At 43.9% G+C, this 26,124-nt stretch overlaps 1 protein-coding gene across 3 annotated transcripts in view; it reads left to right on the top strand.

Annotated features, from left to right (window-relative positions):
* LOC143808679 (cytochrome P450 2K4-like) overlaps positions 1-25,572 on the top strand; it is a 109,434-nt gene extending 83,862 nt beyond the window's left edge. For 2 of the 3 annotated variants that reach the window (XM_077291584.1, XM_077291586.1), the window contains exons 7-10: positions 8,365-8,506; positions 18,017-18,201; positions 22,386-22,527; positions 23,362-25,379. In XM_077291584.1, the coding sequence (XP_077147699.1) occupies positions 8,365-8,506; positions 18,017-18,201; positions 22,386-22,527; positions 23,362-23,540 (648 nt within the window). In that variant the 3' untranslated portion in view covers positions 23,541-25,379. Of the gene's footprint in view, positions 1-8,364; positions 8,507-18,016; positions 18,202-22,385; positions 22,528-23,361 lie in introns of all 3 variants that reach the window. The other variant, XM_077291585.1, reaches the window with a different exon arrangement.
* Positions 25,573-26,124: the final 552 nt, after the last annotated feature.

Here is a 26,124-nt window from a genome sequence, read left to right as displayed (position 1 = left end):
CAAGTGGCCAAAGTGGCCACCGAAGTGCTGAATGTGCCATAGTGGCTACCAAGTGGCCAAAATGGCTACCAAGTGGCCAAAGTGGCTACCAAGGTGCCGAATGTGCCATAGTGGCTACCAAGTGGCCAATGTGGCTACCAAATGGCCAAAGTGGCTCCCGAGGTGCCAAATGTACCAAAGTGGCTACCAAGTGGCCAAAGTGGGTACCAAGTGGCTGAAGTGGCTACTAAGTGGTCAATGTAGCTACTGAGGTGCCGAATGTGCCAAAGTGGCTACCGAGTGGCCAAAGTGGCTACCAATTGGCCAAACTGGCTACCAAGGTGACGAATGTGCCAAAGTGGCTACCAAGTGGCCAAAGTGGCTACCAGGGTGCCGAATGTGCCAAAGTGGCTACCAAGTGGCTAAAGTGGCTACAGAGGTGCCAAAGTGTCTACCGAGGTGCTGAATGTGCCAAAGTGGCTACCAAGTGGCCGAAGTGGCTACCGAGGTGCCGAATGTGCCAAAGTGGCTGCCAAGTGGCAACAGTGGCTACCATGGTGCTGAATGGGCTAAAGTGGCTACCAAGTGGCCAAAGTGGCTACCAAGGTGCCGAATGTGCCAAAGTGGCTACAGAGGTGCCGAATGTGCCGAAGTGGCTAACAAGTGGCCAAAGTGGCTACCGAGGTGCCCAATGTGCCAATATGGCTACCAAGTGGCCAAAGTGGCTTCCAAGTGGCCAAAGTGGCTACAGAGGTGCCGAATGTGCCAAAGTGGCTACCAAGTGGCCAATGTGGCTACCAATTGGCCAAAGTGGCTACAGAGGTGCCGAATGTACCAAAGTGGCTACCAAGTGGCAAAAGTGGCTACCGAGGTGCCGAATGTGCTAAAGTGGCTACCAAGTAGCCAAAGTAGCTACCGAGGTGCTGAATGTGCCAAAGTGGCTACCAAGTGGCCAAAGTGGCTACCAAGTGGCCAAAGTGGCTACCGAAGTGCTGAATGTGCCAAAGTGGCTACCAAGTGGCAAAAGTGGCTACTGAGGTGCCGAATGTGCTAAAGTGGCTACCAAGTGGCCAAAGTGGCTACCAAGTGGCCAAAGTGGCTACCGAATTGCTGAATGTGCCAAAGTGGCTACCAAGTGGCAAAAGTGGCTACCGAGGTGCCGAATGTGCCAAAGTGGCTACCAAGTGGCCAAAATGGCTACCAAGTGGCCAAAGTGGCTACCAAGGTACCAAATGGCCAAAGTGGCTCCCGAGGTGCTGAATGTACCAAAGTGGCTACCAAGTGGCCAAAGTGGGTACCAAGTGGCCGAAGTGGCTACTGAGGTGCTGAATGTGCCAAAGTGGCTACCAAGTAGCCAAAGTGGCTACTGAGGTGCCGAATGTGCCAATGTGGCTACCAAGTGACCAAAGTGGCTACCAAGTGGCCAAAGTGGCTACCGAGGTGCCGAATGTGCCACAGTGGCTACCAGGTGGCCAAAGTGGCTAACAAGGTGCCGAATATGCCAATGTGGCTACCAAGTGGCCAAAGTGGCTACCAAGGTGCTGAATGTGCCAAATGGCTACCAAGTGGCTGAAGTGGCTACCGAGGTGCCGAATATGCCAAAGTGGCTACCAAGTGGCCAAAATGGCTACCAAGTGGCTAAAGTGGCTACAGAGGTGTAGAATGTGCCAAAGTGGCTACCAAGTGGCCAAAGTGGCTACAGAGGTGTCAAATGTGCCAAAGTGGCTATCAAGTGGCCAAAGTTCCTACCGAGGTGCTGAATATGCTAATGTGGCTACCAAGTGGCTAAAGCAGCTACCGAGGTGCCTAATGTGCCAAAGTGGCTACCAAGTGGCCAAAGTAGCTACCAAGGTGCTGAATGTGCCAAGTGGCTACCAAGTGGCCGAAGTGGCTACCGAGGTGCCAAATGTGCCAAAGTGGCTACCAAGTGGCCGAAATGGCTACCAAGTGGCTAAAGTGGCTACAGAGGTGTCAAATGTGCCAAAGTGGCTATCAAGTGGCCAAAGTACCTACCGAGGTGCTGAATATGCTAATGTGGCTACCAAGTGGCCGAAGTGGCTACCGAGGTGCCGAATGTGCCAAAGTGGCTACCAAGTGGCCAAAGTGGCTACCAAGGTGCTGAATGTTCCAAGTGGCTACCAAGTGGCCGAAGTGACTACCAAGAGGCTAAAGTGGCTACAGAGGTGTCAAATGTGCCAAAGTGGCTACCAAGTGGCCAAAGTACCTACCGAGGTGCTGAATATGCTAATGTGGCTACCAAGTGGCTAAAGCAGCTACTGAGGTGCCTAATGTGCCAAAGTGGCTACCAAGTGGCAAAAGTGGCTACCGAGGTGCCAAATGTGCTAAAGTGGCTACCAAGTGGCCAAAGTGGCTACCGAGTGGCTGTGTGCACCAAAGTGGCTTCCAAGGATTCCTGCATGCCAAAATGGCTACCAAGGGGCCAAAGTGGCTAACAAGGGGCAGGGCCCAGCATGCCAGACTTGCTCCTGAAGTTCACTGCCACCAAAGTGGTTTCTGAGGGGCCCTGGGAACTAGACTGGCTCCTGAGGTGGCCCGCACAACAAAGTGGGACTTGGACTTCACATACTAAAGTGGCCCCTGAGAGGCCTCGCATGCCAGACTGGCTCCTGAAAGGCCCCGACATCATAGTGGCTGTTGAGGGGCCACACCATGCCAAAGTGGCTTGTGAGGGGCTGCACTATGCAGTCGCTAAGGTTTTTACCAACCTAAGATGATACGCACCACAAGAATGTCCACAAAGTATTTCCATGAAAATGCGATATGCGCTTTTGTCCATTTTTATTTGTCAGGGGCACAGCTGCAATTAAATGGTTGCTATCATTACTAAGGTCCCCGTCACACTGAACGAGCATCCGATCCATAATATTTCAGCGATACCCCGCTGTGATGGCGGCAATTGCTGACAGTGGGATACAACATCGCAAGGGGTATTCCTGAGCATGGCAGATCCCAGTCCCGGCCGTTTTCATTGCTGTGGTGTCATACATCATACACTCCCAGTGAAGAAAATTGTTCACTGTGACCGCTGCGCTTGCAACGCTGCGATGTCGGGTTTTCGACATTGCAGCGTCACAATCGTCAGCGGTATCATTCAGTGTGAAGGGACCTTAACCCCTTAGTGACAGAGCCAATTTGGCACTTAATGACCGAGCCAATTTTTACAATTCTGACCACTGTCACTTTAAGAGGTTATAACTCTGGAACGCTTTATCGGATCCTGCTGATTCTGAGATTGTTTTTTCGTGACATATTGTACTTCAAGTTAGTGGTAACATTTCTTTGATATTACTTGCGATTATTTATGAAAAAAACGGAAATATAGCGAAATTTTTTTAAATTTTGCAATTTTCAAAATTTGCATTTTTATGATCTTAAATCAGAGAGATATGTCACACAAAATAGTTAATAAATAACATTTTCCACATGTCCACTTTACATCAGCGCAATTTTGGAAACAAAAATTTTTTTTGTTAGGGAGTTATAAGGGTTAAAAGTTGACCAGCAATTTTTCATTTTTACAACACCATGTTTTTTTTAGGGACCACATCACCTTTGAAGTCATTCTGAGGGGTCTATATGATAGAAAATAACCAAGTGTGACACCATTCTAAAAACTGCACCCCTCAAGCTGCTCAAAACCACATTCAAGAAGTTTATTAACCCTTTACGTACTTCAGAGGAACTGAAACAATGTGAAAGAAAAAAATGAACATTTAACTTTTTTTTGCAAACATTTTACTTCAGAACCATTTTTTTTAATTTTCACAAGTGTAAAAACAGAAATTTAACCACAAATTTTGTTGTACAATTTCTCCTGAGTACGCTGATACCCCATATGTGGAGGTAAACCACTGTTTGGGCGCACCGCAGAGCTTGGAAGTGAAGGAGCACCGTTTGACTGTTTCAATGCAGAATTAGCTGGAATTGAGATCGGACACCATGTCGCGTTTGGAGAGCCCCTAATGTGCCTAAACAGTGGAAACCCCCCACAAGTGACACCATTTTGGAAAATAGACCCCTTAAGGAACTTATCTAGATGTGTGGTGAGCACTTTGAACCCCCAAGTGCTTCACAGAAGTTTATAACGTAGAGCCGTGAAAATAAAAAATCGCATTTGTTTTCACAAAAATGATTTTTTTGCCCACAAATTCTTATTTTCACAAGGGTAACAGGAGAAATTAGACCACAAAAGTTGTTGTGCAATTTCTCCTGAGTACGTCGATACCCCATATGTGGGGGTAAACCACTGTTTGGGCGCACCGCAGAGCTTGGAAGAGAAGGAGTGTCGTTTTACTTTTTCAATGTAGAATTGGCTGGAATTGAGATCGGACGCCATGTCACGTTTGGAGAGCCCCTGATGTGCCTAAACAGTGGAAACCCCCCACAAATGACACCATTTTGGAAACTAGACCCCTTAAGGAACTTATCTAGATGTGTGGCGAGCACTTTAAACCCCCAGGTGCTTCACAGAAGTTTATAACGTAGAGCCGTGAAAATAAAAAAATCGCATTTTTTCTACAAAAATGATATTTTTGCCTCCAAATTTTTATTTTACCAAGGGTAACAGGAGAAAATGGACCCCAGAAGTTGTTGTACAATTTGTCCTGAGTACGCCGACACCCCATATCTGGGGGTAAACCACTGTTTGGGCGCATGGCTGAGCTCGGAAGCAAAGGAGCGCTATTGACTTTTTAATGCAAAATTGACGCCATGTCGCGTTTGGAGAGCCCCTGATGTGCCTAAACAGTAGAAAACACCCAAAAGTGACCCCATTTTGGAAACTAGACCCCCGATGGAACTTATCTAGATGTGTAGTGAGAACTTTGAATGCCCAAGTGCATCACAGAAGTTTATAATGCAGAGTTGTGAAAATAAAAAATATTTTTTTTTTAACAAAAAAGATTTTTTAGCCCCCAAGTTTTTATTTTTACAAGGGTAACAAGAGAAATTGGACCCCAAAAGTTGTTGTCCAATTTGTCTTGAGTATGCTGGTACCCTATATGTGGGGGTAAACCACTGTTTGGGCGCATGGCTGAGCTCGGAAGGGAAGGAGCGCCGTTTTGGAATGCAGACTTTGATAGAATTGTCTGCTGACGTTATGTTGCGTTTGCAGACCCCTAATGTACCTAAACAGTAGAAACCCCCAACAAGTGACCCCATTTTGGAAAATAGACCCCCCAAGGAACTTATCTAGATATGTGGTGAGAACTTTGAATGCCCAAGTGCTTCACAGAAGTTTATAATGCAGAGTAGTGAAAATAAAAAATATATTTTTTTCCCACAAAAAAGATTTTTTAGCCCCCAAATTTTTATTTTCACAAGGGTAACAAGAGAAATTGGATGCCAATATTTGTTCTCCAATTTGTCCTGAGTATGCTGGTACCCCATATGTGGGGGTAAACCACTGTTTGGGCACACGGCAGAGCTCGGAAGAGAAGGAGCGCCATTTTGGAATTCAGACATTGATAGAATTGTCTGTGGGTGTTATGTTGCGTTTGCAGAGCCCCTGATGTACCTAAACAGTAGAAACCCCCACAAGTGACCAAATTTTGGAAACTAGACCCCCTAAGGAACTTATCTAGATATGTGGTGAGAACTTTGAATGCTCAAGTGCTTCACAGAAGTTTATAATGCAGAGTAGTGAAAATAAAAAAATATTTTTTTTTCCCACAAAAAAGATTTTTAGCCCCTAAGTTTTTATTTTCACAAGGGTAACAGGAGAAATTGGACCCCAAAAGTTGTTGTCCAAATTATCCCGAGTATGCTGATGCCCCATATGTGGGGGTAAACCACTGTTTGGGCGCACGGCAGAGCTCAGAAGGGAGGGAGCACCATTTGACTTTTTTAGAGCAAAATTGGCTGTCGTGTTTGGAGACCCCCTGATGTACCTAAACAGTGGAAACCCCCCAATTCTAACTCCAACCCTAACTACAACACACCCCTAACCCTAACCTGAACCCGATCTATAATCCTAATCACAACCCTAACGATAATCACAACCCTAACCCCAAAACAGCCCTAATCTCAACCCTAACCATAACCCAAATCAAAACCCTAAATCCAACACACCCCTAACCCTAATCTCAACCCTAACCTCAAACCTAACCCTAATCCCAATACACCCCTAACCCTAATCCCAACCCTAACCCTAATCCCAACCCTAATCCCAAACGTAACCCTAATCCCAACCCTAATCCCAAACGTAACCCTAATACCAACCCTAATTCAAACCCTAACCCTAATCCCAACTCTAACCCTAACTTTAGCCCCAAACCTAACCCTAACCCTAATTTTAGCCCCAACCCTAGCCCTAACCCAAACTTTCGCCCCAATCCTAACCCTAAATTTAACCCTAACCCTAGCCCTAACTTTAGCCCCAACCCTAACCCTAAGGCTACTTTCACACTTGCGTCGTGTGGCATCCGTCACAATCCGTCGTTTTGGAGAAAAAACAGATCCTGCAAATGTGCCCACATGATGCCTTTTTTGCCCATAGACTTGTATTACCGACGGATGGCCACACGTCGCTTCCATCGTGCACTGGATCCGTTGTGTTTTGGCGGACCGTCCTCACAAAAAAGTTCAATGTAACCTTTTTTTTGTACGTCGCGTCCGCCATTTCCGCGCATGCGTGGCCGTAACTCTGCCCCCTCCTCCCCAGGACATAGACTGGGCAGCGGATGCGTTGAAAAACTGCATCCACTGCCCACGTTGTGCACAATTTTCACAACGTGCATCGGTATGTCGGGCTGACGCATTGCGACCGCCCCGTACCGACGCAAGTGTGAAAGAAGCCTAAGGCTACTTTCACACTAGCGTCGTACTCGGCCCATTGCAGTGTGTCGGGCCGACGTACCGACGCTAGCGTTGCAAGCGCTGCACAACGGGTGCAGCGGATGCTGTTTTTTCAACGCATCCGCTGCCCCATTGTGAGGTGCGGGGAGACGGGGGTGGAGTTCCGGCCGCGCATGAGCGGTCGGAAATGGCGGACACGTCGCACAAAAAAAGTTACATGTGGCGTTTTTTTGTGCCGACGGTCTGCCAAAGCACGACGCATCCGTCGCACGACGGATGCGACGTGTGGCAATCCGTCGCAATGTGTCGCTAATGCAAGTCAATGGAGAAAAAACGCATCCTGCAAGCACTTTTGCAGGATGCGTTTTTTCTCCAACTACGCATTGCGACGGAAGCCAAAAAACGCTAGTGTGAAAGTAGCCTAACCCTAACCCTAAATTTAGCCCCAACCCTAGCCCTAACCCTAGCCCTAACCCTAACCCTAGCCCTAACCCTAGCCCGAGCCCTAGCCCTAGCCCGAACCCTAACCCTAGCCCTAACCCTAACCCTAATTTTAGCCCCAACTCGTCTAATGTGGTTATTACTGAGTGATCTATTTAACTTTCATACACCTGTTGGTGCCTGGTGTTCACTGTGATCCCACTTTTGTTGGCTTACTACTGTCACATCCCTGTACCATTTCTGTTTATGCAATTATTTATAATAACTTTTTTTTATATCCTTTAACACATTGATTCTGTATGGTGCTTGTTCTAGATATGATCTTTATTGACAGAAAACTGCTCCTCAGTGGAGAGGGCGGGATTATACAGATTATTTGACTAGGAGGCACGAGACACCTAGTCCTGTAGTGATAATATCCTGCTGATAAAACTCGGATTTTGTTGAAATAATACATAATAGTTTAGTAAATGACACATTGCTAGAATCATGGTCTAAATCCACTACATCATTCTTTTCTCAGATTACATAGAAAGCCCTGCTGACAGATTCTCTTTAATATTAAGCTTGGAAACTTTACAAAAAACAATAGGGCCATTCTCATAATCATTTTCAAAGTAATTACATCAGCTGTAAGATATCTATTTAACCTATTGAACTCATGTCCATTTTTCTCCTGATTTTCCAAGAGTCTGCTTTTTTATAATTACACCCACGTAGCCATATGAGGGCTTGTCTTTTGCATGACGAGTTGTAGTTTTCATAGACTGAAGTCTAGTATTTTCACTTACCTGCTTTTTTGTGATAACTACTGAAGTTATTTCCTCCCACTCAACCTCACAAACTCTAGCAAGAAAGGCAGAAACTCAAAAGTAAGCCATAGGCTGCACTGTGGTGATGAGCATTTTCATTACCTAAAGATATAAACGGTATCTTTTTTTCTTACAGGTATAACATACCATCACATAAAAATGCATCTCTAAATACTGACAGTAGAGTGTGGATTAAAAATAAACTGAAAAGTAAAAGACAGATTCTTCTTTAATGTTTGCTAAAATAATAGTGTTAAAACAACGAGAATAATCACATTTTTGCAATGTGATACATGCGATATATTTTATGTCTTAGGAAAAGCCAAATCCTGGTTTATACTTCACCAATGAAAACCTTACTGTGCTGGTATCGGATCTCTTTTCTGCTGGCATGGAGACAACCTCAACAACCTTGAGGTGGGGTCTTCTACTGATGATGAAGTATCCAGAAATCCAAAGTAAGAAACCTGCCTTAAGTGTGGGAATGTATCATGTACAATATTTTTCGCACTATAAGAAGCATTTTTCACCTAAATTTGAGAGGAAAATATGGGTGCGTCTTATAGTCTGAATGTACCTTACTGATTGGTTGTGATGGTGGAGCAGTGTAACGCCAGGCAGGGTCCCCGCTGCAGGAAGCTGGTGGCTGTGGTGGCAGAAGTGGAGAGATGCTGCGGGCCCTGAGCTGGAAGAAGGGGTGTCGGCAGTGACTCAGAAGCTCAGTCACCACTTTGCACATTGATTTCCCAGTGGTGTGCTTTAGGAAAATGATCTCAATCTGCACATGCCATCATCTTGAAGCCCACCTTTGCTAAATCAGTGCACTACATGCTGCCTCACCATTTCTTCCAGCTCAGGGCCCTCAGCCTTACACTGCCGGGATACCCCCTCCTTCCAGCATTGCCCCACTTTCACCATTGCCGGCTTCCTGCAGCAGGGATCATGCCTCCTGTGACCCGGCTCCACTTTTGCTGCCTCCCTGGTAATCTAACATACATACGGACTATAAAAGAGACCCCCATTTTATTAAAAATCATTTATTTTCTCTTCGCCCCGACAGCATCCACTGAGAAAGGGGATCCACCCCTAGGAACAGGAAACCTACAGAAATAAAAGGGTTGGTCCCCTTGCCCCCTCAGTTGGTTTCCTGTTCTACGGGAACATGCGGGAAGAAGAAGATACCTCTGCTGTGTAGGCCGCCTGTGCAGTGTCCGTGGGAAAGGCAGGGGCTGCAGCACCAGAAGCAGCGTCGGGGGAATCCTGCTGGCAGCTCCCCCCTCGTCTGGCGATGGATGACGTGAGGCCAGGGTCTGGGAGATGCCACCTTGGCTCACATTGGTGCGCGGTGTGGCAGAACGGACCGACACACATCTGGGAGGAGCGGGGTGTGGGCATCGGGTGCCCAGCTCCTCCATTAGTCCTGGTGTCTGTGCTGTGGTGCCAGGAAGGGGAAAGCCGGGCCGTGTGCAGTAGCCTGGTAAGCGCTCCTGCCCCTGAAGTAGAGGGGATCACTTCCAGGGGGACGGGGAGGTGGTGGAGTCAGCGTGATGCATGAGGCCTGGGATCTACATGGTGACTCTGGGAGAGAAAGAAGTCGGGCCATGTGCGCAGTAGCCGGGTAAGTTATCCTGCCCTGGAAGTAGCAGAGATCACTTCAGGGGGGAGAGGAAGCAGTGGAATCAGCGTGAGGTATAAAGCTGGTGGCGTGGGGCCTACCAGTGTGCCATGATGTCCTCCCCAGGAGACTCTGTAGTGCACCCACAGGTGGTGGATGTGCAGGCGCACAGCAGAAGAAGTAAGAGTAGCAATTGACCCTCCCGTGAGAGTGATTCACGGAAAAGAGTGGAAGAGACAAGAAGTCTAAGGAATTTACATCTCAGGCTGTGCCTCTGCCTCCAGAACGTTACCGTGCTGACAAGCCTCACTGGGTGAGTGTTACAGGGCTCTACCTTTTAAGCTGATTGCCCCTTCTCTGTGTGTACCCCTTCAGGTTAAAAAGACTGGGAAGTCTAAGCATAGGGAATGTGCTTTGTGCTCACAGCCCCTTCCTGATAATTACCCAAGAAGGCTTTGTCAGACTTGTATCAGCCAGATTCTGGAGGAGGAATCATCCGTCAGAGCGAATGATATAAAGCTTATGATTAGAGAGGAGCTCCAATTACTCAGGGGCTCGGATAAGGCTGGAAAACATAAGTCCAGCGAAAGGGGTGCTTACTCCATTTCCAGCCCCTCTTCTGACAGTGATGGGGTTAAATCTGATGATTCTTCTCAGGGGTCATCATCGTCTGATGAAGAAGGGCGCTTCTGTTTCCCCATTGAGAGTATCGATAATCTGATTAAATCAGTTCAGGGGACCATGTGGATTACGGACGCTAAGGAGGCTAGAACCACACAGGAGATTATGTTCGCTGGCCTCTCACAGAGGAAGAGGCAAACATTTCCGGTAATAGCCACAGTGAAGGATGTGGTCAAGAAGGAGTGGGAGAAGCAAGGACAGCGAGGTTTCCTTTCTTCAACGTCAAAGAGGAGATACCCCTTTGATGATGAGCACCTGACAACTTGGTCTAAGGTTACTAAAGTAGATGCCGCAGTAGCTTCAACCTCGAACCGCTCCACTCTGCCGGTAGAAAACTCAGGGACTCTGGCTTACCCCTTGGATCGCAAAGCTGACATGCTCCTTAAGAGATCGTGGGAGTCTTGTACAGGGAACTTCAAACCAGCTATCTCAGGTACTTGCACGGCAAGATCGATGCTGGTCTGGGTGGATCAATTGGAGGAGCAGATAAAGAAGGGGGTCTCTAGAGACAAGTTGCTGTCCTCTATCCATCTGATCAGGGGAGCTATGGCTTACTTGGCGGATGCCTCAGCAGACTCCTTACGCCTGGCAGCCAGATCAGCGGGGCTGGCTAATACTGCTCATTGTGCCTTGTGGTTAAAGTGCTGGAAAGAGGATGCGCAAGCTAAATCAAAGCTATGTGTGATTCCATGCCAGGGTGAGTACCTGTTTGGCAAGGTATTTGATGATATCCGCACCAAGGCAGGGGATAGGAAGAAGGGGTTCCCTAACCAGTTTCTCCCATCCTATAAGAGAACTTTCAGGAAACAGCCATTTGGTAGGAAGAGAACATATAGGAACCAGGATCACTGGGGTAATAGAGAGACCAAAGAGAAAGATACCCTTTTTAGTGGGTCTTCCTCCAAGGGCAGAGACAAGTTCCGCTAGTCCTGGCCCTCCGATCTCCGATAGGTGGCAGGTTGTCATTCTTCTGCCATGAATGGGTAAAAATAACCTCTAATCCCTGGGCCCTAAGGGTCGTTTCAACTGGCTTGAAATTGGAATTCAGCCATGTTCCCCCAGACTCCTTTATATTGACATCTCTAAAGTCTCATGCGCAACAGGAGGCGTTGGAGTTGGAAATTAGGGGTCTATTGTCTAAACATGTTCTTGTAGAGGTCCCGGTAGACCAAAGAGCAAGGGGATTTTATTCTCCTTTATTTCTGATTTCTATGCCAGATGGTTTCTATAGGACCATCATTAACCTAAAGAAGTTAAATAACTTCTTACAGTTGCATACCTTCAAGAAGGAATCTATAAGATTGGCCATTAAACTTTTATTTCCTAGATGCTTCATTGCAGTTCTGGAATTGAAGAATGCTTATTAACATCTACCAATACATGCCAGGTTCCAGCAATATCTCAGAGTGGGGGTCATCATGGAGGATCACATCCGTCATTTTCAATTTATGGCAATGCCTTTCGGTCTATCTATGGCTCATTGGGTCTTCACCAAGTTGATGCTGGAGGTGATGGCTTATGTGTGGTTGAAGGACACGTTGATAGTTCCATACTTAGATGATTTCCTGGTACTAGGGAAATCTGCCATCCAATGTGAAGAACGACTTGATGACAAAATTTCATCCTTGCAGGCTTTAGGATGGATAATCAACTGGGTCAAGTCCAGACTGGTGCCGGTAACTCTTCAGTCCTTCCTGGCTCTGAATCTAGATTCTGTAAGTCAGAGATGTCTTCTCCCGGAGGTAAAGATGTTGGCAATAATGCATAAAGTGAGGTTGGCAATAGATAACCCTCAGATGTTTCTAAGAGAGGCTATGTCCCTCCTGGGCTCCCTTACATCCTGCATTCCTGCTGTTCAGTGGGCCCAGTTTCATACTAGACATCTGCAGCATAAGGTCCTTGACGAGTAGGAATGGCTGCATGGTAGACTGGATGACAAGATAACGCTGTCATCAGATGTAGTTAACTCCCTGTCATGGTGGTTAGATTGAGATCATCTCTCCAATGGGGTTCCGTGGTGGTGACACCCTCTAGGGTGGTTACTATTGATGCTAGTCCCTTTGAATGGGGAACTTATTTAGGTGATAGCTTAGTTCAGGGAGAGTGGTCCATAGAAGAAGCCAATGACTCCTCTAATTTAAGAGAACTAAAAGCAATCTGTCATGCTATACATGAATTTCTGCCACAGCTGCGCAGGTCTCATGAGAGAGTCCTGTCGGACAATGCCACATCCATCACGCATTTAAATCGACAAGGTGGAACACAATCAATCAAGGACTCTGATGTCTACTGCGCAGGGAATCCTCGAGCTGGCCAAATCCCATCTCTTGTCTCCATCAGCCCTTCACATCAGGGGAATGGACAATTTCAGAGCAGACTTCCTCAGTCGCCATACCTTGCATCAGGGGGAATGAACGCTCAGTCATCCCATCTTCAGAAAGATAGTGGACTTGTGGGGGCTTCCAGAAATAGACCTGTTTGCTACCAGAGCCATCAGACAAGTCAAAATGTTTGCCTCTCTGAACAGAGAGGACCAACCAGAGATGGTCGACTCCCTCCAGTTCCGTGGCCTTTCCATCTGGCAAATGTGTTTCCCCCGATGGTGATGCTCCCATAGGTCATCAAGAAGATAAGGGAGGAGAGAGCGAGAGTGATCCTCATTGCTCCTTTTTGGCCCAAGAGGCCTTGGTTTTCATAGCTCAGAGCCATGTCCATATATGACCCCTGGATCCTTCCACCAGATCCGGACCTACTGTCTCAAGGCACATTCCTTCATCTTCAGGTGAAGGGTCTACACTTGACGGCGTGGAACTTGAGAGACAGTTACTGAGTCTAAGGGGGTTCTCTGATGGCCTGATTAATACCCACAACCCACAACAAAAATATATAGTAGAGTGTGGAGGAAGTTCTTTAATTTTCATACTGGGGCCTTGTCTAACAAGATGCCTATTACTGCTATTCTGGGGTTTCTGCAGAGGGGTCGGGAGCTGGGTCTTTCAGTTAATACACTAAAAGTTCAGATTTCAGCTCTATGAGCCCTGTATGGTAACAATATTTCAGGGAATAGATGGGTTATACAATTTATTTCAGCATGTGAGCATAGCAACCCGGTGCACATTACTCGCTTACCCCCTTGGGACCTGAAACTGGTCCTTGACGCCCTGACAGATCCTCCGTTTGATCCCTTAGACTCCATTTCATTGAAACATATTTAATTGAAGACTGCCTTGTTAGTAGCTTTAACGTCTGCTAGGAGAGTGAGCAACATTCAGGCTCTGTCGATTGACCCTCTCTTCCTGTTAGTATTTCAGGATAGGGTAGTTTTGAAGCCAGACCCTTCATACCTCCCTAAGGTAGCGGCCAGATTTCATAGAAGTCAGGAGTTCTTTCTTCCCTCCTTTTTTGATAACCCTTCAACTCCGTAGGAGGAGAGATTTCACACCTTAGATGTGAGGAGAGCTGTCCTGGGATATATAGACAGAACTCGTCCCTGGAGGCAGAGCAGGGCTCTGTTTGTGTCCTTTCAGGGCCACAGAAAGAGGTCTGGAGTCACAAAAAGCACCTTATCGGGATGAATCAGAAATACAATCTGTCTGGCCTACTCAGCAAAAGGTGAAAGTCCTCCAGATGGTATAAAGGCACATTCAGCACGGGCTATGGCATCCTCCTGGGCTGAGAGGGCGGACATTCTGATTGATCTCATATATAAGGCTGCAACATGGTCTTCATCATCTACATTTTACAGTCACTATAGGCTGGATTTATCATCATCCTCTGACTTAGTTTTCCGGAGGTCTGTCCTCAACACTGTGGCCCCTCCCAGGTGATGGTTCTCTGAAAGTCTCTCAGTGGGTACTGTCGTGGCAAAGAGAAAAAAACAGATTACTTACCTATAATACTCTTTTATAGAGTCCATGACAGCACCCACTCACTTCCCTCCCTTAGTTTTTTATGGATGTACATGGCGTACTTTGGGTGGAGATTGTATGTATGTATATAGGTGTGTATAGATGAAAAAGTTTAGGTACATGAAATGTCTTTCTATGGCAATTGACTAAATCTTGTTTGGCAGTTCCTCTCATTCTCTGTAATCCAACTGAGGAGGTCAGGGGGACCGCCCCTTTTATTTCTGTAGGCTTCCTGTTCCTAGGGGCGGATTCCCTCTGTCAGTGGGTGCTGTCATGGACTCTATAAAAGAGTATTACCGGTAAGTAATCTGGTTTATTCCTACTTTCCTCCCACAAATTTGTGAGGTGTCTTATGGTCTGGTGTGTCTTATAGTTAGCAACATGCATTATATAACAATCATCTACTTCTCTGTCACTAATTCTATCTTCTGTCCATCATTATGGTGGCTGCCATATTATTTGAGCTGCTGCTCTCCATTGTGAAAAACAGCTCAGAAATTTTCTTTACAGCGGCTACGTCAAAGGTAACAAAGTCAGAGAACAAACCAATTACATTTATGGGAGAAGGCAGTGGGCATGTGACTTGACTTGTGCAGGGGTCACTAGTACTACGCTGCAACATGGAGGAGGGAAGAGGAGCTGACTCCTTCACTTATTATTAATATTGATTTACGTGAAAGGAAAAAGCTAGAGAGTGATGCTACAGTACCAAATTTTGGGTCTTTTTTAGTCTACTAGTCACTATGGTCACATAAAATCTCATTAAAGATTAAAAAGAGGCTACAGCAACAGAAGTGTGTACATGCCTACGGCTTCTAAAGGACTTTTGAGCAAGTACAGTATAATCTTAATGGTTCTCTATGAGAGAAGCAGTTACAAAAGATTTATGTCCATGGTCAGAATTCCAAATATAGGGAAACATTGGGGTTTAAGGATGATTGCAGCATTCAGCAAGTGTACCATGACCACCTCAAGACCAAAAACTATGGACTAAGGGCACAAATCATTATTGCAGTTGCATTAATTGTACTTTACTTTTTCCAGCTAAAAGTTTGTTTATTTGTTTTGTGTTGAATTATTCTTTTTAATTCCACCTATTTTAAAATATATGTTCTACGTCATCTGCTTCTTTATTCCTTCTCACTATTGTGGGCGTTCTTCTTGTAATCCAGATGTTTTCGGCTGATTCATTGCTTGCAACTTTTTGAGCAAATAACCTCTGGTCTTTCTATGGCAGGTGTGGGAAACCTTTTTTCTGCCAGGGGCCATTTGGATATTTATACTATCATTCAGAAATCATATAAAATTATCAACTTTAAATTTATCCTGTAATATTAGATCAAACAAAAAAACTAACTCACCCATACCATAATGTGATGGCTGCAGTTTCTTCTTTTTGGTGCAAAATATATTAGATGGTATTGATTATATGGCTACTCGCAGCTGTTTTTCCACATGTATATTACACTGCAGGTATCCTCAGAGCAGAAAATTCATCAATGCTCAAGTAACAATTATAGAACTCAAGATCTGCAGTATATACATCACCCAGGAAACAGAGACTGTTGTATATACACCACATAGGAGACACTGGGACTGCAACATATACATTACATAGGAGACACTGGGGCTGGAACATGCATGTTGCACAGAATACACTGGGACTGGAACATATATGTCACACAGGAGATGCCTGGGCTGGAGCATAGATCTAATACAGAATATACTGGGGTTGGAGCATATGCACCACAGGAGATGCTGGGGCATGTTTTAGCATATACACCCATAAGAGACGTTGGGGCACATACATCACAGGAGACACTGGAGCATTTACATCACAGGAGACACTGGGGGCATATAGATTACAAGAGATGCTAGGGGCATATAGATCACAAGAGATGCTTGGGGTATATAGATCACAGGAGACACTGGGGTATGTACATCACAGGAGACACTGGGGCATAAACATCACAGGAGACCCTGGGGCATATACATCACAGGAGACACTGGGGCATATACATCACAGGAGACACTGGGGCATATACATCACAAGAGACACTGAGGCATATACATCACAGGAGACACTGGGGCTTATACATCACAGGAGACACTGAGGCTTATACATCACAGGAGAAGCTGGGGCTTATACATCACAGGAGACACTGGGGCATATACATCACAGGAGAAGCTGGAGCATATACATCACAGGAGACACTGGGGCATATACATCACAGGAGACACTGAGGCATATACATCACAGGAGACACTGGGGTATATACATCACAGGAGACACTGGGGTATATACATCACAGGAGACACTGGGGCATATACATCACAGGAGACACTGAGTCATATACAACACAGGAGACACTGGGGAATATACATCACAGGAGACACTGGGGTATATACATCACAGGAGACACTGGGGCATATACATCACAGGAGACACTGAGTCATATACATCACAGTAGACACTGGGGTATATAAATCACAGGAGACACTGGGGCATATAGATCACAGGAGAGGATGGGGGCATATACATCACCGGAAACACTGGGGCATATACATCACAGGAGACACTGGGGCATATACATCACAGGAGACACTGAGTCATATACAACACAGGAGACACTGGGTCATATACATCACAGGAGACACTGGGGTATATAAATCACAGGAGACACTGGGGCATATAGATCACAGGAGAGGATGGGGGCATATACATCACCGGAAACACTGGGGCATATACATCACAGGAGAAGCTGGGGCATATACAACACAGGGGCAGGATTAAAGATGCAAGAGACTGTCTGGATCCCAGAAACTCACTCAGCTTTTATGCACACACACTGATTGCAAGCAAACTGGTCACAGGTGAGGATGTTACCTTTAGTAGCCATTGAAATCCATTTGTGTCAACGTCTGTGCATGGTATCAGGCCAAAATCACCAGGGTATGCAAACTTTTGATCAGGGTCATTTGAATGTTTTGGGTTGTCATTATGATTTAAAAAGAGAAAACACAGTAGTTTGACAACAACTAATAATAATTTTATTTATATAGCGCCAACATATTCCGCAGCGCTTTACAACTTATAGAGGGGACTTATACAGACAATAGACATTACAGCATAACAGAAATCACAGTTCAAAACAGATACCAGTAGGAATGAGGGCCCTGCTCACAAGCTTACAATCTATGAGGAAAAGGGGAGACACGAGAGGTGGATGGTAACAATTGCTTTAGTTGTTTGGACCAGCCATAGTGTAAGGCTCGGGTGTTCATGTAAAGCTGCATGAACCAGTTAACTGCCTAAGTATGTAACAGTACAGACACAGAGGCTATTAACTGCATAAAGTGTATGACTGGCTTCACCCAACCACTAACCATGAGTGGAGAAAAAGTTTTGGGGTTATCATTCATATTCTCTGAAAAAAAGGCCAAGAAAGCAAAAATTCTGCCGGGGTATGTTAAATTTTGAGCACATCTGTATTAGAGTTGCATGCAACCTTTTTTGGGAGCATGCAACTTTTTGCACTTAAAAAAAACCTAAACAAAAAGTAAATTTTACTTTGACAAAAACCCATGAAAATGCTGGCATTAAAAACAGCATAAAATACTGCAAGACCTAAACGAAAAGTGAATCTAAACAAGCGCAAATGATAAATCAGGTTCTAAATGTGCTGAAATCGTGATGAAAAAAGTGTTTAATAAATACTATTGTTATGTATGGTCTTATGTTTTTTTTTAAACTTGTGAAATAGAAAAGGTCCAAAGTGAAATTGAAAGAGTTATTGGTTTGGCCGAACCCCAAGTGAATCATCGAAAAGACATGCCGTATACTGATGCCGTCATCAATGAGATTCAACGTTTTGGAAACATTGTTCCAACCAATGTGCCCCACGCTACTACTCAGGATGTAAATTTTAGAGGATATCTCCTACCCAAGGTAAGATAAATAGATATTGAGGCTTATTAGTCATCTTGTTATTTTGGCGACATGTGTGATCTACCTTGGATTGTAAAACAAGGCTACTTGCACATGGTCATTTATGTTATCCATGTCTCAAAATTTCAAAATTCAGTGGCCATAGCCCATAGGCCCATATTCCTCATTGCTCCTCAGAGTAAAGCCCATACACTAAAGCAACAGATTTAACTTTAGTCACAAAGCTACGCTGCACACATCAGCTTCCGTGATGTCTCTCCTGCTTTGGGCCAAAAGGACCAAGTGATTATTTTTCTTCTTTTTTTTCAAAAAGTCCTAACTTTTTATTATTTCTCTCAATGCAGCTGTTTTACAGATTGTTTTTATGTGTTGAGTTGTATTTTCCAACAGAATCAACTTTGGATGCATGTAATTTATTGATGTTTTTATTGAAACAATTCAAATTGATCTTTTTGCATTTCTTCTACCGTCTATCATGTGAAACATTAAAGGTAACCTCTCACGTAAAAACACTATTAGCCTACAGATATTGGGATAATCCACAGGTTAATAGTGTTCTGAACCTGCTAGGTGCGGGCAATAAGACCCCCGCTGCTGCAAGAAAGTAAACTTAATTCCTCCTGGCAACATTTGGGTTCCAGACATGTTCAGGGTCCAGTCATCGCTTAGAGTATAGAAAGCACCAGCTCTAACAATGAGTCAGACTGTCTGCAGCTCAGCATTAGGACCGGCTGTTAGTCAGTTCTAGGGGTGTAGTTACAGCCACCACTCTCGTTTTTCAAGCGGCTTTCAGGCATAAATCTCCTAAAAAAGACGATGTCTGCATATACTCTTATAGTTTCATTTTTCTGACTATCGGGACTAAGACTAGAGATGAGCGAATTTGTCTCAGAATCTGATGTAGCCATATTCGAAGACTATTCATGCCGAATGTATGTTTAATGATCGGTTCCGAACATATTCGGTAATTTCAACTCCCATTGACTCTAATGACTTTCGGCTATGTTCGAAGAATAGTGCAAAAACAATATTCGCTGCCAATCTTATTCGGTACCGAATCCGAACAAATTCGCTCATCTCTAATTAAGACTTCTTGTGCACATACCCTAACCTATATTTTCCGGTCAAAATTGTATGAGGGTTTGTGTTTCAAGAATCAAGCTGGAGTTTTTATTGATACCTTTTTGGGGTACATTTTAAATTTGATGACTTTCTATAACATTTTCTGAAGGAGACAAAAACAAAAATTGCAATTCTTCAAATAAAATTTTTAACTTTTCAAAAAATTTTCTCTCTGACTCTCTGAAAAATATTCCAATATTGTTTTAGTTCGGACTGCTACAGACACATTGCTAGCAATTGTTTCTAATGTACAGTAATAGGTTTTTTTTACTTAAATAACAGGAAAATTGGGTTGATTTAAACTTTTTAAATTTGGGGATTTAAAAAAATATTTTTTTATCATGTTATTCTTGTTTTTTTTTACCCATTTGGAGTTTTGAACCTGTTTAATTACTTGTACTATACACTGCAATAGTTTTATAATACAGGGTGGGCCATTTATATGGATACACCTAAATAAAATGGGAATGGTTGGTGATATCTACTTCCTGTTTGTGGCATATTAGTATATAGGAGGAGGGAAACTTTTCAAGATGGGCGGTGACCATGGCAGCCATTTTGAAGTTGGCCATTTTGGATCCAGCTTTATTTTTTCCAATGGGAAGAGGGTCATGTGACACATCAAACTTATTGAGAATTTCACAAGAAAAAAAAAATGGTGTGCTTGGTTTTAACGTAACTTTCATGAGTTATTTACAAGTTGATATCGCCACCCATTCCCATTTTATTTAGGTGTATCCATATAAATGGCCCACCCTGTATATTACAATCAAAATTTAGATATAAGGGGTGAGATATGTGTGTGGCATTTTTTTTTTCTTTTTTAAATAGTAAATATAATTACTGTTATTACTGTGATTGCATGATATGTCCTAATACAAATTTATACATAAAAACAGACGGTTAGAAATACCAGTAGAGCTTACTGTTAAAAATTATATTCTTTATAGAATCTCACAAGAATAAACTTTAAAAATAAGTCACATGGCAAAGTGTCAAAATCACCGCAGAGATAATATCACAATTCGAAGTCAATATTGTATCAACAACAAGAACAATCCATTATATAAAAACCTCTGTACATTGCAAAAGAAAAAAAGAAGTTCAAACAACTTTCAAAATAAGATATAATAACCCACAGCTGTTGTATTTTTGTGCATTGATAAGACCCGCTGTACATAGTCCATACAGGTTATTCCCTGGGCCTGCAGCTCGTTGCCACTTGCTTATGCACCTTATTTTTACTCCTTTATGGAATGTCCTAGGATTATTTATTAAAAGCATTTACATCAAGTTCCAAATTGTGTTTGGACTTCATTCGTTCCCTACACAATTTACTAATTTTTTTTGTGCAGTATTGACATTATGGTAATATCCTTCCTGTAATGTCGCCTTGTGGCTAGAGATGATTCAATTGATTTGAAATTTCTCCAAAAAAAGTTGGGATTCGTCAAAAACCAAATATTTTGTAATTTAGTTTGCTAAAATCAAACTGCAAGCAGTTTTAAAATTAAAAAATATTCTGCTCACCTCACCCACCACTCATCTGTCATGGCAGTATTCCTACCTCCAGCTCCAATATTCTCTTTCATCTTCACCCTTTTGACACCTCCAGCATTGAGTATGCTTCAAATGACATCATGGTGTTACCTGGTAACTCCTGTGCAACAGGCAGAAGCTTTTCCCTTTGAGCTATTCAGCTCTATGTACAGCTCCCTGCTAGTTCAGATACCTGATCGGCTCCACCCTGTGTTTTCCTGATTGGCTCATCGTGTGATTCTTTGATTGGACACCCTACTTAAACCTGGCCTTGTACTTACCTCCTAGCAAGATTTTTGAGCTCTCAGCTCCCTTTATTTAAGATTTCACTGCTTATCCTCCATTACATTCATGCTGCTCTTATATACCCACCTCTGGCTATCAGCTGACTACACTACCTGCTTATCCTCCATTACAATCCTGCTGCCACTGTGTACCGACCTCTGGCAATCCATTGACCAAGCTACCTACTTATTCTCCATTGCAATCCAGCTGCTCTTGTGTACCGACCTCTGGATATCCACTGAATTTACTACCTGCTGCTCCTCCATACAATTCTGCTGCCACTGTGTACCGACCTCTGGCAATCCATTGACTAAAGGTACCTTCGCACATAACGATTTCGTTAACGATATCGTTGCAACGTCACGCTTTTTTGCGACGTAGCAACGATCCCGCTAACGATCTCGTTATGTGTGACAGCGACCAACGATCAGGCCCCTGCTGGGAGATCATTGGTCGTAGGGAATGATCAGGACCTTTCTTTGGTCGCTGATCACCCGCTGTCATCGCTGGATCGGCGTGTGTGACGCCGATCCAGCGATGTGTTCACTTGTAACCAGGGTAAACATCAGGTTACTAAGTGCAGGGCCGCGCTTAGTAACCCGATATTTACCCTGGTTACCATTGTAAAAGTAAGAAAAAAACACTACATACTCACATTCCGATGTCTGTCACGTCCCCCACCGTCAGCTTCCCGCACTGACTGTCAGTGCTGGCCGTAAAGAAGAGCACAGCGGTGACGTCACCACTGTGCTCTGCTTTACGGCCTGCGCTGACACAGTCAGTGCGGGGAGTAAACCGTTGTTTACCCTGGTTACCCGGGTGCTGCAGGGGGACTTCGGCATCGTTGAAGACAGTTTCAACGATGCTGAAGTCGTTCCCCTGATCGTTGGTCGCTGGAGAGAGCTGTCTGTGTGACAGCTCCCCAGCGACCACACAACGACTTACCAACGATCACGGCCAGGTCCTATTGCTGGTCGTGATCGTTGGTAAGTCATTTAGTGTAACGGTAACTTTAGCTACCCACTTATCCTCCATTGCAATCCTGCTGCTCTTGTGTTCCGACCTCTGGCTACCTGTTTATTTACCATTACAATCCTGCTTCTCCTGTTTCCCGACCTCTGTCTAACTACTAATTATGCTATCTTTTTATCCTCCATTACAATCCTGCTGTTCCTGTGTACCGACCTCAGTGATAAATCTAATTTATTAAGTTCCATTGTAAATATCACTTCTTTCAGGGCACACATGTGATTCCGCTGCTTACCTCCGTTCTTTATGACAAAGATCATTTTGTAAAAGCTGATGAGTTTTACCCAGAACACTTTCTGGATTCCAGTGGAAATTTTGTAAGGAAAGAAGCATTTATACCTTTTTCAGCTGGTGAGTGATCCTTTCAGCTGTTTATTTTAGGAGTAATAAGGATGAGAGAATTCCAACACTGAAAAGCCCACCCAACTCAAAGCAATCTTTTAACCCTTTCACAACAGGACCTATTTCCATTTTTTTGAATCATAACTTTTTTAATTTTTTGTAAACATACAGTTGTGTAAAAAAGTGTTTGCCCTCTTCCTGATTTCCTGTTATTTTGCATGTTTTTCATGGCTTAAAAAAGACAAAATAAAGACTTTGGAGTGGCCTAGTCAAAGTCTTGATTTTAATTCAATTGAGATGCCATGGCAGCTATTGGCTGGGAGACACCTAGGAGGAATAGCTTTAAATGCCTCCCAGCTGTCAGCATTTTACAATGTGCTTGTGCTGTCACTTTAAAAGGAACCTGTCACCTCGTTTTTCAGCTATAAGCTGCGGCCACTACATTTCAAGGCTTATCTACAGCATTCTATAATGCTGTAGATAACCCCCCAATCTAACCTGAAAGATAAGAAAAACAAGTTTCTTTATACTCACCCAGGAGCGGTCCATTCCGATGGGTGTTGCAGGTCCGAGTCCAGTGTCTCCCATCTTCATGCGATGTCGTCATCTTCCTTGCTTCATGTCATGGCTCCTGCACAGGCATACTAATCTGTTGAGGGCAGAGCCAAGTACTCCAGTGCGCAGGTGCTGGGCCTCTCTGACCTTTCCTGGAGCCTGCACCCTGCAGTTCGTTATACCAATCAAAGTGTTAAAATACCCATTTTTGGAAGCATACTTTACCTTGTGTTTATCCTTTTAAAGAATATAAATTTTTTATCTTTTATTTCATATTTTTTGTTTTAGGTAAGAGAAGTTGCGCTGGAGAGAACTTGGCCAAAATGGAGCTGTTCATGTTCTTCACAAAACTACTGCAGAACTTCACATTCCAGGCTCCTCTTGGGGCTACACTAGACCTCAACCCTAGGGTGGGATTCACTGCCAGTCCGAAGGCCCATAAGATATGTGCTATACCTCGTAAATAATTGCCTAGATAGATTTGTGGTACAACATAATTTACAATGGTGATTACTACCATAAACCAACCAATTCCTTACATCTCGCCGACTTCTATCATGAATGTACAGTGTATCCATATTTATAGGAAACCTGTTACCATAGAAAAATGCTGATAACCTGCAGATATGGGGTTAATCTGCAGGTTAACAGCGTTATTAACCAGTTCGGCACCCGAACATAGCCGAACATTGTGGGGAGAAAATTAACTTTATTCCTCAGTGGCGACATTCCAGTTTCAGTCACGGGGATGGCACTAGCATTGGTTCAGTCACCGCTCTGAGTATACAAAGCGGTAATTGTAACCGCTCTACCAGCATCGATTGAAATCCGGCCCCAATGCAGAGACAGTGTCAGTCATGCCCTGCGCTCTGTATACTCAGAGTGGTGACTTAACCAGCACCGCCCACGTGATACTATTAACCTGAACATTAGCCCCATATCTGCTGGTTAATAGTTTTGTTTCTGATGATAGGTTTCCTTTAAAGAGCAACCGTCACTTCAATTTTTATTTTATAAATCGACTAGTAGATTACCCGTGGCTTCGCTCGCAGACAATATGCTAAATTGATCAGGGCGTATCTTACCCTTTAGTCATATGAGTAAAGGAGCCTGTGGAAGACTTCTTTTTGCCACTCAATTGAATACATCCAACACTGACTTTCACCAAAAATGTAACACTTTGTAATTACATCCATGAGCTTGATCAGTTTTTGTTTAAAAACCCTTGCTGTTAAATCATGCCGATCAGAGGGGCCTTGACCATTCAGAAGCTCTTCCCTTATCTCTGTTCAAGTTGGAGTACATGTAACTGTAATAAACAAATCAGGATGACCATATATCCGAACATATGTCATGGCGTCCTGAGCATACTCATGCATATGTCTGGGACTTCCAGTAAATGTAGCCGGTAAAATAAACATACACCCAATGTCAGCCACATTGCCATCATTAGCAACAGCATCCCTTAAATGAATGTATTCATCCACTCTAAGTTTTTGTTGGTTCAATCGTATGTACAAAAGGCTCTCACTTTCCACCTTGGCATAAATATCAGCTATAAATTGATGAAAAAGTTGCCTACACTGTAAAATGTGGTTAGAAGACTCATCTCTGATCGTTATTTGGTAGGCATCAAAGTCCATAGCTGATATGATCTATGTGTTTCTGCAATACGTTGAAGATTGTTGCTTCGTCGATGAATAATTATATCTCAGCTTTGAAAGGAATGACCGGAGCAGAGCCGTCCCCCTCCCCCACGGCTGGGCGGAGGTCAGCATGACAATGGGTAGGAGGGTGGAGTGAGGGTTAATTAAGGGGTTGGCTTAGTGGGGTAGTATTTAGAGTCTGGTTAGGGGTGGAGTCCCATCAGTTCCCACTCTCTGGATACAGGAATTGTCCCGCCCTCCCGCCCAAATTTTTTCTTTTGTTTTGGGGTTAGTGAGGCTACTGTTTTTATGAGGTTGTTTCTTTTCGGGTCATTGTGGCCGAGGCGTCTGGGGGGAGTCCTTGGAGTTGGTGGAAATTGGTCTGGGGGATCCATTGGCATATGGCTCCTTCCGGCAAGGGTGGTCGGATCCCCTATAATTTTATCGTGAACAGTGAACCCTCAGGGTTTTTGGTGCTCCCAATCCAGTGTGGTAATGGCTGGGAGTAAACTGGTTTTATGTTATGTTCACGTTATGCTTTTTTAATCACCAGATTCTTGGGAGATTCAAGGACTCCCCCTCGTATTAAAGTTAATGTAGTTAATTTCAATGGGTTACTGTTTATGTTAAATAAAGGCGGCTGTGGCCTATAATGTTCCAAAGAAAAATTGTTGTCCGTGTTTTTATTTGGGGTAATCTTTATGCAAGTGGAGGGTTAATGTGTTTAAGGGGTTGGGTGAGATTATCCTTCTTTACCACAATAAATCGACAATACCAGTGTCAAGTCCTGTCCAACCATTACAATAGCTACTTTGTTATCAATGGGAGAATTAAATCGCCTTTCATGCTCGCCAACCGGTGTCTTGTCTGCTCTTATTACAACTTGATATTCATCACCTGGCATTCTATATAAGGCTATTTTGAAAAGGTTTACTAACTGATTGTGCTGATGGAAAATCTTTGCAAATTCAACACAATTTTTTTTTGTCTCAAGTATAGCTTCACAATGTCTATCAGCTTGCATTTGTTCGTCTCCCAAAAAATACATTTGTAATAACTTTGGATCTTCATTTGCTACAGGAAGCATTGATTTTGTGATATATTTGTCCCTGGACTTTAAAAGTTGGCATAAATCCTGCTTCCTGGAGTCCAGCTGTCGTACTTAAGGATGTCATCTGGAAAGATGAATTGTATCTTCTAATATTTTGCAGAAAATGCTTGGACTCGGAAGTTGCTCCTGACATGTATGAAAGAAGTTGTTCAGGAGGTAGATCTACAGGTGGCAAGCTGACTTTCCCATTTGAGCAGCACATACAAGTTAAACTTCTTTGCTTGACAATGTTTGCATATTATGTCCATTTTGCCAATTATGACTTTCTGATTTGACCTATAGTCTTGAATTGGG

The sequence above is a fragment of the Ranitomeya variabilis genome, chromosome 2 (genome assembly GCF_051348905.1).
Source record: "Ranitomeya variabilis isolate aRanVar5 chromosome 2, aRanVar5.hap1, whole genome shotgun sequence".
Classification (NCBI taxonomy): Eukaryota; Metazoa; Chordata; class Amphibia; order Anura; family Dendrobatidae; genus Ranitomeya; species Ranitomeya variabilis.
Note: the sequence above shows the minus strand (reverse complement) of the source record. Positions and strands in the feature narration are given on the sequence as shown.